Below are 13,843 nucleotides of genomic sequence, written 5' to 3'. Positions count from 1 at the left end.
TGTGTCATTTATCATTTTACTATTTTGTCAACATTATTAAGGACAAGTGGTACAAAATGAATTATTAATCTACTTGTTTATTTAATGTTAATATCTGCTTACTTTTTCTTTTAACATGTTCTATCTACACTTCTGTTAAAATGTAATAATCACCTATTCTTCTGTTGTTGTGATGCTTTACATTAGTTTTGGATGATACCACAAATGTAGGTATTGATCCGATACCAGGTCGTTACAGGATCTTGCATTGGTCATATTCATAATCTTCATGTGTCCAGGGACATATTTCCTGAGTTTATAAACATTTTTTTTTACAAACAAAAGAAGATTTGTGATGCTAAAAAGAATCGATGTAATCATAGTAGTATCGACTAGATACGCTCCTGTACAGACTAATTAGTTAAGCACAATGTTTGCAATAACACTCATTGTCTCTCCATAATTGCCATTGTTCACTGATAATGAAGGAAGCTAAGAAGTTTGTTAGGTGTTTTACCATCTCACATTACACAAGTAAAAATTAATGTGGGGGGAAAAAAACAATCAAAGTTTTGTATTTCAGCCAAGAGGGATTTGGAGCACTTTTTATTGACCTTAAAAACAAGCCCATGTGTTGAGTTTATTTGGCGACCTTATTAAAAAATAGACTTAAACTTTAGGTACCACTAAAACACAAATCATAACAATAACTTCTATGCTGTCATAATTGTTTATTTCAGGTCATGCTTTTTCACGTCATATCTAATGCTAAATACTTGAGTACTGCATCCAAGAGCCACAAATGTGTTTTGCAGTGAAACTTGTATTAGAAATATTTTTTCCTGTCACTGAAATGTTGTGATTCACCTGTTTTGTATTCTTCTGAGGTGAAAATAAGATTAAAATTGAGTCTTCTTAAGCGGTCATTTAGTTCACTAAAACAGTTCAGTGAGTTCAATGTCATAGGTTGGCCTGGCCCTTGGTCGCAGACGGTCAGTGTTTGATTGGCCCTGTCCGTCAAGTGTACACTGTGTACTTTAGTTCCTGAAGACGCAGAAGTTGACTGTTTCGTGCTGTCACAAATCAAATACTGTCATTGTACACTTGCCAGAAATGAGAACCGCAATACTTACTTTTTTTTCTTCTCTCCTTTTTCATTGTGAATTGCAAAAATATCTGTTAGGGACATTCCGATGAGTGTTTTATGCTGCAGATTCCCATACCGTTCATCCATAAGTAAGATCGGTCGATACCAATATGGATACGAATGACATGTAATAACTCAAAATTGTTATACCGTATTTTTCGGACTATAAGTCACAGTTTTTTTCAGGAGTGACGTGTGAAATTATTAAACACATTACCGTAAAATATCAAATAATATTATTTAGCTCATTCACGTAAGAGACTAGACGTATAAGATTTCATGGGATTTAGCGATTAGGAGTGACAGATTGTTTGGTAAACGTATAGCATGTTCTATATGTTATAGTTATTTGAATGACTCTTACCATAATATGTTACGTTAACATACCAGGCACGTTCTCAGTTGGTTATTTATGCCTCATATAACGTACAATTATTCAGTCTGTTGTTCACTATTCTTTATTTATTTTAAATTGCCTTTCAAATGTCTATTCTTGGTGTTGGGTTTTATCAAATAAATGTCCCCAAAAAATGTGACTTATACTCCAGTGCGACTTATATATGTTTTTTTCCTTCTTTATTATGCATTTTCGGCCGGTGCGCCTTATACTCCGGAGCAACTTATACCCTGAAAAATATATGGTATTTTTGGTGAGTACCAAGAGGGACAAGCGGTAGAAAATGCATTGGATGAATGGACTATATACAGTGTAACAAATTCAACACAATATTTAAATAGTACCTTATTCTCTTTTATTACAGTACACAATGACTAAACAAAAGTAAAAACTACAATCTATCACTCCTTTGAATTTAGATTTTTGTATTCAAAATCCTCTTTTCTCCAGGGACTTATTGTCTGAATTTGTAAACAATAACAAAAATTAGAAAACAAATATTTAAAAAATATATATATAAAATCGACCTAATCACTCCAGTCTCGATCATATACTGATACGGCACTTGGTATCGACATCAGCAATTTATGGATCGATTTGCCCTCATTTTGCATGTCGTGTACTGACTGACAATGATGACCCACCAACAGTTATATTAAACTCTCTCTAACTCTTAATAATCGACTTGTTAATTTCCTGTAAATAACTGCTTACTGTCTGCTGTAACAAGGTTTCATCCACACTTCTTAAACTTTACTAAAGACTTATTTATACTGTTGTTTAACACTAGCTTAGTGGTTAGCTTAGCTATTAGCATGCCTGCTCCTGGCTTGCTCTCAGTGTGTAACATGTTTAGCTTCGTCCTCTAGTAATAATGAGACTTGATGAGGATCGATCAGCACATTCGTAATATTTGTGAGCACACCTTCCCTCCACCACAACTGGTCGTTTGTACAATAATTTTAAAAATGTACTACTTTTTCTTGCTTGGGTAAAGGGCAGGGGTCAGCAACCCGCGGCTCTTTAGTGCCGCCCTTCCTGGAGCATTTTTAAAGAAGGATTGAAAATGGAAAAAATAATCTTTTTGTTTTAGTATGTTTTTTGTTTGAGGACAAACATGACAAAAAACTTCCCAATTGTTAGAAAGCCCACTGTTTAATATGTTTGTGTGTATGCTTCACTGATGAGAGTATTTGGTGAACATCGTTTTGTCCTACTAATTTCGTGAACATCGTTTTGTCCTACTAATTTCGGCGGTTCTTGAACTCACCATAGTGTGGACTGTGACACAACAGTTTGTTTACATGTAAAATCTTCCACTCCTTCTGTGTCTCATTTTGTCCACCAAAAGTTTTATGCTGTGCGTTAATGCACAAAAGTGAGCTTTGTTGATGTTATTGACTTGTTGGAGTGCTAATCAGGCATATTTGGTCAGTGCATGACTGCAAGCTAATCCATGCTAACATCCTATATAGGCTAGCTGTATGTACACATTGCATCATTATGCCTCATTTGTAGGTATATTTGAGCTCATTTAATTTCCTATACTTTTATCCTCTTTGTATATAATTTAGTTTTGCATGTCTCATGACACATTATCTGTATGTAACATTGGCTGCATTTCTGATAGTTGTGCCATGTTGTTCCAGACCACAGCAAACATTACCTAGCTTGCCAAAGATTGTAATAAATCTTTTAAAGACAGCCTGCCGTTTCCTTTACCTTGGACACACACATCTATACCTTTGGCCATTAAAAGCCAATAATTTCCAGGAGTTATCTCACCTGAGTAGCCTCTGATTTACTAATGATTTCTAATGTTGTAAAAATGTGTAGCATAAATATTACATTTCAACATTTCTGTCAACAAAGATTTGCTTCAGCCTGCGAAACATAGTCATTTTGATAGTAGGATATTATAGCTAATATAGACACTTACGTCATGTGTTGCCTTCATTATAAGACTTATATACGGCTTTTCATTTTTTGCGGCTCCAGACAGATTGGTTTTTTGTATTTTTGGTCCAATATGGCTCTTTCAACGTTTTGGGTTGCCAACCCCTGGTATAGGGTTTTTTTCTTTCTTGCTTCGGTATAATAATAAACTTTTGTTTGTTTGTTTGGGTACTGACAGTTCACTGGATTATGTCATACTTCTCAGTGCAAACGCACTCAAAAGACACACACATTACTCAAAACGATGTATTCAAACCCACATGTCCTCCACTTGCAAATCTTGTTTGCAAAGCTTAAAAACAGTAAGTTGATCTACAACAGTGTGCAAAACTGATATAGTTTATTACCACAAATAACTAATATTCTCTATTCACGCTGTTCCATGGATCCTCCCGCTCACAAGAGCGTTGTGAGGTCAGTATTCTTAACCAACATCATGCTTACTTGGTTGAGTAACGGTCACATGGCTGGAGCATAGTAATTCCTATTAACACAATTCTTCTGGTGAAACCAGGACAGCAGCAACCCAATGTTCAGTTAAGTTTACTTTAGTTAGTTAGTCTGTGCCACTTCTGTACCATTGTAGAACACGTACTGTATCCATTGTTGAACACGCAGTATTTATATTTAGAGCAGGGGTGTCCAAAGTGCGGCCCGGGGGCCATTTGCAGCCCGCAGCTAATTGTTTAGTGTCCCGCCACACATTCTGGAAATGCTATTGCAAAAATAAAAAATAAACTTTACAAAAAGTGGAATGAGGTGAAATCTAACTAGAAAAAGTTTCAATGTTGACACAAAGCTGCCATGCAGGCTGCTATTTTTATTTTGTCTATTTTTATTTTTATTTTTTTGCCATTGCTTAAAAAAAAACAACTCAATGTTATAATGAATTATTGACTTATTCAAGGCTCCAATTATTTCAAATATTTCACTTTAAAATGTTTTATGTGGAATATATTGCATATATTATGTGGTTGCCATACAAAAACATCGTTTTCTTTGACAAAAGAGCATAAAACAAACAAAATAATAGTTCAAACGTAAAATTGACAGATATATCTGAAGTTGATCTCGTAACTTAAGTGTTGAAAGTAAAAAAACCTAATACAAATGTATCACTTTGAGTGGGGCACCTTTTGTATCCTAAATATATTTAATGGGATTTTATTTATCTTTTCCCTGTGATTACTCAAAAATAACAATTAATTAATATCAATGGTGTCTTGCATTATTTATGTTTTTAAGGCTCTAATTACTTCACATCAAACATTGCTTTCTGAATGTTTTGGGCAGTGGGGGAAATACTGCATATTTCAGTTTTATTATAAAAAACAAAGTTGTCTTGACAGAAAAGGCATAAAACCTTTTTTATTTTTTTTATTTTATATCAACCTGAAGTTGATATACTGTAGAGATTTACTGTAAGCGTTAAATAAAAAAAATAAAAAAAATTATTTGACTTGTTTTTAACATTTTAATGACTTAGACACTTTATGGTCCCCGGGAGCGCTTAAGGTAAAAAAAAAAAATCGATATATTTTGTTATGATTTGAAAATGAAAACTATCAAGATGGCCCCCGGCGGACTTTAATTTTTCCGTATGCGGCCCTCAGTAGAAAAAGTTTGGACACCCCTGATTTAGAGGTACATGAATGTACTATATAGTATTATATAGTTTGTGTTCAGTTTTTTTTAATCCTTTAACATTTGTTCCTTTTTTTATGTTTCTTGACCAAATTACCTGTAAAATCTGTCAGCTACACTTGAAACTTGAGTTTCCCTCAGGATCAATAAAGTATCTATTAATCTTAAACGTGGTAGAGATTTAAGATATCATAGAACAGATGGTGTTCTCTTGATCTGCAGGAGTTCCGTTCATTTCTTGTATTGATAGTTTTCTTGCACTTCCGAGTCTCATTTACAAGTATGCATTCAGTGCAGTTTGTCCAAAGGATGTTGCCGTAGTCCGAGAGTTGTATACAGCCCCAATGTGCTCCAAATATTGGGACTTCACTACAAGGCGGATTTATTATTCTTCATAGCATATTCTGATATGTTTGGCCTAAATTAAGTGTTCAGTTAAGTGTACTTCATGTATTACAGTGCAGTCTTTTTGTTTTTTCCTATTATTATATCGTGGCGATCTATAAAGATAAGAGTGAACCATGCAAAAAAGAACACTAGTTTTAGCGCTATCTTTAGTATGACAATCAAGTTGACCAACATTTGGCAGAACAACTTTTTCAAGCACTTAATTTTCAACCTTTTGCTTCATCAATAACACCTCTCTACTTTGGTTTAGTCTTAGACGCTAACAATATCAAAAGACAAGACGTGAGGTGAACCACTACCAGCATGCCACTTAAAGCGGCCAAAACTAACTTTCTTACCTATTTGTACCCGTTTTTGTGTATTTGTAATCTGCATAAATCCTAAAAATTTGAAATCAAACCGTGGAGGCATTGCGGAGATATTTATAAAACAATATTGCCTTCCTTGATAGTTTCTCTAAACGAGCCGTTTGGAATTTGAACTGACATGTGACGTTTTCTGCCCTGTGACGTCAGCGGCTAACTCCATATATGGTATAAATTTACCCAAAGTGGTTTGCGCGAGTCCGCCCTTATAGTCCGCGCTATAATCAATAAGCGCCTTCTATTTCTCCATTATACTAGCAATTAGGGCTGGGCGATATTGCCTTTTTTTAATATCTCGATATTTTTAGGGCATGTCACGATACACGATATATATCTCGATATTTTGCCTTAGCCTTGAATGAACACTTGATGCATATAATCACACCAGTATGATGATTCTATGTGTCTACATTAAAACATTCCTGTTCATACTTCATTAATATAAGCTCATTTTAAACTTTCATGCAGAGAGGGAAACCACAACTAAGTCAATTGACCAAAACTGTATTTATTAAACAGTTATTAAGCAGTGGCACAAACGTTCATGTCATTTCAAACCAGAAAGTGCAAGATTGTCAGAGACATTTTAAAACAAGCTATGAGTGCACTTTTGTGCATGATGTCACTAAGATGACATATCAAAACAACACTAAATTAAAGTGCACTTTTTGTACAGAACGCCACTACAATAGTTTAAAACAAATAAAGTGCACTTTTGTGCATGATGTCACACAAGATATTTCAATAACTGTCAAATAAAAATTAGCTGCATAATAGAAAATCAAATAGTGTATGTCCTTCGCTATGTGGTAGGTTCCTGCGGACATTATCTTCTTCTGTTGTTGACTAGTTTTTTCATACGGTGTTGTTTTGGAAATGGTTGCCTCAGCATTTTGTTGGTGTGGCAGCGAACGGAGATGTTGACATGCGGAGTTTCAAGCATTCTTCATTCTCCAGCGGGTGACTTTTCAAATGATGCTACATATTAGCAGTAACGCTACTTTTTGTAGCAACACTTTTGCCCCACACTTGACAAATTACGGTTGTCTGTTCGACATATTTCCGCTTGAAGCCAACCCACAGCCAGATGATGGACCCCGTGCTGTTTTTCTTGGGAACTAATTCTTCCTTCATTTGTTACCAGATTTGCACCTTCTTTCTCTCGTATTACCACTCGCACCACAGCTAACGTTACTCATCCCGCTACCTCTCTGCTCCGCGAGGGCGTACATGTATGTGATGTATGTAAGAAGGTGCGCTTGTTTTAAGTCTCTGTGAGAAGGAGAGACAAGAAAGAGTGAGAAACGCCTGTAGTGTAATGCCCGCAGCTAAAAGCAACTGTGTGAGAACGTATACTCGAATATCACGATATAGTCATTTTCTGTATCGCACAGAGACAAACCCGCGATATATCGAGTATATCGCTATATCGCCCAGCCCTACTAGCAATACTAATAACACGGAATGCTAACAACAGGGCTAATGGTGATAGCTGCGAATGTCAAGTTGACAGACTTGTGGCAGAACAATTTATGCCTGTGGTTTCACATGGAAGCCCAGTTCTGACTTAGAGGAATTACCCAGGATGTGATGAAGTATTTCCACTTAGTGGTGATGTCGTAGTAGCCGGGCAACCGCCATAGCAATGACGCTTGGAGGATGCTTTGGGCTACCAGTGAGTACCGTACTGTAATCTACAGTAGGACACACTCGAGGCTACTATATTGGGTGAAACAAGTGTAAAGGTGACTATATGGGTGTTATTTCATGTTTAAAGGGCTATAATTATGTTAAAAAAACGTTTTTAAAAGGTTGCAAACTATTTTTTAAGCTTTTATTATTAAAATAGTTGCAGAAGTTCACCACATTCAGGCCTGGAACTAACTCGGAATAAATGAGGGACAACTGTACTTCCATTAAGCTAAATGTACACGTCTTGTTCTTTGATGAGCCCTGCAAAGTGTTTGCCTGTAAGTATTTGTACTAATTACACATTAGCGGTTTGATTGTTATGTGTATCTTAGTTGTGTATTTGATTGTCCTATTCGGAGGTGTTGACATCGCCCAATAGAATTGCCAATGCTAACCAGTAACATGTAGCAAATCTGATGTAAATTAGCATCGAGCTAGCACTTTTCTTTTAATGCCTTTCATTTATGTTGGAATGTCACATACAAGTTATTTTGCATCTCATGTAAGCAATATTAACATTTGTACTTCTGCATGTCCAGTTCTATGATAAAAATACTTTAAAAAGCATGAGTCTTTATTGACAACCTGTTATATATCTGCTAAACTAGCAAGAGACTTTAGCGGAAGCGGAACATTTAGGCTACTGTACAACATTTCTCAAAAGTAATTTTTAAAATAAGCCGTTAAACAGTTCTTCACCCGATTTAAGTAATTCTAGCAATCTGGTTAATTGTTTTCTCAATCTTGATACTATACGTGACAATAATTTAGGGTTACTAACCGGTCACTTCAAAAACAGAATTTGGGACGGCGTGATAAGTGGATTATGTTTTACAGATCATCTTCAAGCCACTTTCTGACAGTCGCTTCAGGATGCACCGTTTTGTGGGCGGTCTTATTTACGTGGCTCACCTTCGACAGCATCTTTTCTCCGTCATCTTTGTTGTAGCGGTGTAGCGTGCAAGGACGCGAGTGGAAGAAGTGTCAAAAGATGGAGCTAACTGTTTTAATGACATTTAGACTTTACTTAAATCAATAACGGAGCAGCATCTCATCATCCGTGACTCACTAGTGCAACAACAACGCCGGAAATGTGTCCTATGAAAAACCGTCCGACCGGAACTCTCTACTAACTAGTTTCTTGGGTGAATAATGTAAACTCACTACACCGGTATGTTTTAGCGCTTTCATGGCGAGTTTACTGACAAATATAAGTAAGAACTTTACACTACTTTATATTAGAAATGGCAACAGCAGAGGATGAATGTCCCATAACAAGAAGATAGAGAAAAAGAAGAAGCTTATCGACTACAAAAGCGGACGCGCGCAAATTTTCAGGATTTATGGAGATCCCAAATACAGATCAGCAGGTACCAGAAGGTAAGAAAATTTGCTTTTGCATAATATTGTGAAACAAAACGGCAGATATGTCTTACCTTATCCACACACCATAGCAATACTCGTAAGTTGAAGCACAGTACAATCCATCAAGCGGTGCGGCTTCATAGATTACCAAAGTCGTACTAAAACATTTTGATAGATTTTTGAGCGCCGTGTGTAATGTTCTATATTTTCAATGGAACGTATCAAATTTTGGAGTTGTTTACTTGAGTCATATTGCAGTCTACACGTATCTCTTATGTGTGACTGCCATCATATTGCAGTCTACATGAATCTCTTATGTGTGACTGCCATCTACTGGTCACACTTATAATTTCACCATGTACCAAATAAAATAGCTTCCAGGTCGGTAAGCACAACCAAAATTATTCCGTACATTAGGCGCACCGGGTTATAAGGTGCACTGTCGAGTTTAAAATTCCCCACAACAGATAACGCTGTAGTGCTGCTTACCTGTTGTGTATCTGCTCGCTCCAAGTAGCCAAAAGCTTACAATGTTTACCCTTTGTAAATGACTTGACAAAATATGAGACAAGACCAACCGTATGTGCTTACTGGCGGACATCTAGATGTTATCTGTCTGTCCAGCTTTGCACAAGTAGCACTGCTTGTAACGGAGCGTTTATACCGTAGTTTAGATGCATGCTGATATTACCTGATACTTGTTTCTTTTGCTAATATCAAACTAATATCAATATTGGGACCCCTACAAAGATCACTTAAATACTGACAACAAAGTCATACAATCGCAATCTGATACAATGTTGTTTTTTTAAACATCGCAATTCATGCCATTTTTAAATTTAAAGTGGAGTGGTAATTGGGTTTTTTTTGGCGACACCGAGTGGCCGTAAATAGACCTGGGCTGATATTTGATAAGTCAATTAATCAAACGATAAATGAAAATTAACTTGGTAAGTTTGCCAGCCTCGATACCCGCTATGTGCATGAGTGTTTATGGGCTGCAAGAGGCAGAGTGGTCACTCTTTGCAGCAGCTACGGGCCTTTGTACCATATGTACATAAACAGTAATAATGATAACCGCTGTAAAACTCCTGACATTTAGTAGGGCTGGGCGATATGGACGAAAAAGTATATCTCGATATATTTTTACTTAAACCCGATATTCGATATACATCTCAATATATTTTCCGGTGAAAATATACATATATATTAATTTTTGAGCGAAATTCACTGAAATTGAAGTGAATGACAACTGTACTGTAAACAGTCAGTGGCACTTTTATTAACCTAGTTAGTCAAGATGGGTATTAACAGCACAGAAAAGAAACTGTTTAAGTAGCACAGAATTACATAACATAAATAAAATATTTTTGGTTGTGATTTTGAATCAAGTGCAACATTTTGCTAACAAGGTATATTTGATTTGTATTATTTGTTTGTTGGTATAAAAGCAGCTTCCATGAAATGCTCAGTCATTCACAAAAAAGGATGGGGCGAGGGTCACCACTCTGTCAACAAATATGTGACCAAATTGTTGAACCGTTTTAAGAACAACATCTCACAATGAGCTGTTGCAAGGAATTTAGGGATTTCACCAAATACGGTCCGTAATATTATCAAAAGGTTCAGAGAATCTGGAGAAATCACTGCACGTAAGAGGCAAACCCGTGACTTTCGATCCCTTAGGCGGTACTGCATCAAAAAACGGCATCAGTGTGTAAAGGATATCACCTTATGGGCTCAGGAACATTTCAGAAAACCACTGTCAGTAACTACAGTTAACATCTGTAAATGCAAGGTAAAAATTATACTATGCAAAGTGAAAGCCATTTATCAACAACACCCAGAAACGCAGCCGGCTTCGCTGGGCCCGAGCTCATCGAAGATGGACTGATGCAAAGTGGAAAAGTGTTCTGTGGACATTTTAAATAGTTTTGGAAACTGCGGACGTCGTGTTCTCCGGACCAAAGAGGAAAATAACAATCCGGATTGATATAGGCGCAAAGTTCAAAAACCAGCATCTGTGATGGTATGGGGGTGTATTAGTGCCCAAGGCATGGGTAACTTGTACATCTGTGAAGGCACCATTAATGCTGAAAGGTACATACAGGTTTTGGAGCAACATATGTTGCCATCCAAGCAACGTCTTTTTCATAGACGCCCCTGTTTATTTCAGCAAGACAATGCCAAGCCACATTCTGCACGTGTTACAACAGCGTGGCTTTAAAGTAAAAGAGTACAGGAACTAGTCTGGCCTGCTTGTAATCCAGACCTGTCTCCCATTGAAAATGTGTGGCGCAATATAAAGCGTAAAATACCACAACAGAGACCCCGGACTGTTGAACAACTAAAGCTGTACATCAAGCAAGAATAAGAAAGAGAATTCCACCTGAAAAGCTTCAAAAATTGGTCTCCTCCGTTCCCAAACGTTTACTGAGTGTTGTTCAAAGGAAAGGCCATGTAACACAGTGGTAAACACGCCCCTGTGCCATTTTTTTTGCAATATGTTGCTGCCATTAAATTCTGTTAATGATAACCGTATTTTTCAGGCTATAAGTCAGTTTTTTTCATAGTTTGGCCGGGGGTGTGACTTATGCTCAGGAGCGACTTGTGTGAAATTATTAACACATTACAGTGAAATATCAAATAATATTATTCAGCTCATTCACGTAAGAGACTAGACGTATAAGATTTCATCGGATTTAACGATTAGGAGTGACAGATTGTTTGGTAAACGTATAGCATGTTCTATATGTTATAGTTATTTGAATGACTCTTACCATAATATGTTACGTTAACATACCAGGCACGTTCTCAGTTGGTTATTTATGCCTCATATAACGTACACTTATTCAGCCTGTTGTTCACTATTCTTTATTTACTTTAAATTGCCTTTCAAATGTCTATTCTTGGTGTTGGGTTTTATCAAATAAATTTCCCCAAAAAATGCGACTTATACTCCAGTGCGATTTATACACTACCGTTCAAAAGTTTGGGGTCACATTGAAATGTCCTTATTTTTGAAGGAAAAGCACTGTACTTTTCAATGAAGATAACTTTAAACTAGTCTTAACTTTAAAGAAATACACTCCATACATTGCTAATGTGGTAAATGACTATTCTAGCTGCAAATGTCTGGTTTTTGGTGCAATATCTACAAAGGTGTATAGAGGCCCATTTCCAGCAACTATCACTCCAGTGTTCTAATGGTACAATGTGTTTGCTCATTGGCTCAGAAGGCTAATTGATGATTAGAAAACCCTTGTGCAATCATGTTCACACATCTGAAAACAGTTTAGCTCATTACAGAAGCTACAAAACTGACCTTCCTTTGAGCATATTGAGTTTCTGGAGCATCACATCTGTGGGGTCAATTAAACGCTCAAAATGGCCAGAAAAAGAGAACTTTCATCTGAAACTCGACAGTCTATTCTTGTTGTTAGAAATGAAGGCTATTCCACAAAATTGTTTGGGTGACCCCAAACTTTTGAACGGTAGTGTATGTTTTTTTCCTTCTTTATTATGCATTTTCGGCCGGTGCGATTTATACTCCGAAAAATACGGTATTTACAAAAAAAATAAGTTTCTCAGTTCGAATATTAAATATCTTGTCTTTGCAGTCTATTCAATTGAATATAAGTTGAAAAGGATTTGCAAATCATTGTATTCTGTTTTTATTTACAAAATACACAACGTGCCAACTTCACTGGCTTTGGGTTTTGTGGTTTATTTACAAGTTTGAATGCATAAAAAATGACATTTGTGTTCTTTTCCCTCATAAGAATTAAAAAAAATATAGGCACTTTATGCTAATGACAGTGAGTTGGATGCGGACACATTTGTTACTGTATAATTTATAATACTCCTCAAATGACAATTTGATACTTATTTAAACTGACAAATTGTTTCCAAATAATGACCTAATTTCCACAACCACAATGACATAAGATGATTGATTTACCTGCGCCAACTATCATGGTTTTGGCTCCACAGCAGCTGAAGCAATGAAGCAAAGATCTCGACTTGATGTTGGTGTTGAGAAACGCAACCGAGCAGCCGAGCTTCGCCAAGGCGAACCAGACGCAGATGAAGTCGGGCTCGTTGTTCATGAGCAAGGCAACGCAGTCGCCTTTCCTCACGTCGAGTTTGTGGAGGAAAACATTGGCCAACCTGTTGCTTCGCAGCTCCACGTCCTTATAAGTGAAGGTGCGTCCTTCGAATATCACAAAAGCCTTGTTGGGGATGCGGTGAGCCTGCTGGATGAACCTGTCCAGCACGGTGCACACCCTGGAAGTCAGCTTGAACAGCTCCAGCCGCACGCCGTATCGAACCACACTCCACAGGAAGACGAAATCTTTCCAAAAGTACGGAAAACAAAGTGACTGCAAAAAATGAAGCGAGAAAAGAGCCATGGCCAGGGCTGAGAACCAGCCCAAACAGAGCATGGTATCTGTTGGCGGCAGGACGGGGGAAGACGCCTCGTCCCTTACTCGTCCGCACCTACGTACTCATCGTGACAAACAAACTGTCAACGTGACGTCACACGGCTACAAGTGGTCAAAGCGTGATGTTGGGTCGCCATACCGGAAATACTGTGGTCAAAATAAAAGTACCGCTATTCTGCGTAGGCGTCATAAACGCGTATTAATAAATGATGAATTACGAGATAGTTTGCATGCTTGCGAAGAAATACATGATGTAATAGTTGTGTTGAACCGCTATATTTGACGCTGATGCGTTTTATAAAAATATAACTACTTCCGGTTGTACCTACAATGAGAAGGCAACTTGTCGGTTTAACTCCCAGAAGTAAACAACGTAAAGAAACAGCATGTAGGAGACATGAACACGTTCGAACAGTGGCGTAAAAGTCATTTTCATCGCCGTTAT

General features: G+C 37.1%; 1 protein-coding gene across 1 annotated transcript in view; it reads right to left on the bottom strand.

Moving 5' to 3' along the window:
• Positions 1 to 13,497, bottom strand: part of slc27a6 (solute carrier family 27 member 6) — a 66,912-nt gene extending 53,415 nt beyond the window's left edge. Inside the window, exon 1 of the mRNA XM_062031522.1 lies at positions 12,915 to 13,497. Within this exon, the coding sequence (XP_061887506.1) occupies positions 12,915 to 13,398 (484 nt within the window). The 5' untranslated portion in view covers positions 13,399 to 13,497. The remainder of the gene's footprint in view (positions 1 to 12,914) is intronic.
• Positions 13,498 to 13,843: the final 346 nt, after the last annotated feature.

This window comes from Entelurus aequoreus, linkage group LG21, assembly GCF_033978785.1.
Source record: "Entelurus aequoreus isolate RoL-2023_Sb linkage group LG21, RoL_Eaeq_v1.1, whole genome shotgun sequence".
Lineage (NCBI taxonomy): Eukaryota > Metazoa > Chordata > Actinopteri > Syngnathiformes > Syngnathidae > Entelurus > Entelurus aequoreus.
The sequence above is the reverse complement of the archived record's forward strand: the minus strand, read 5'-3'. Positions and strand labels throughout refer to the sequence as shown.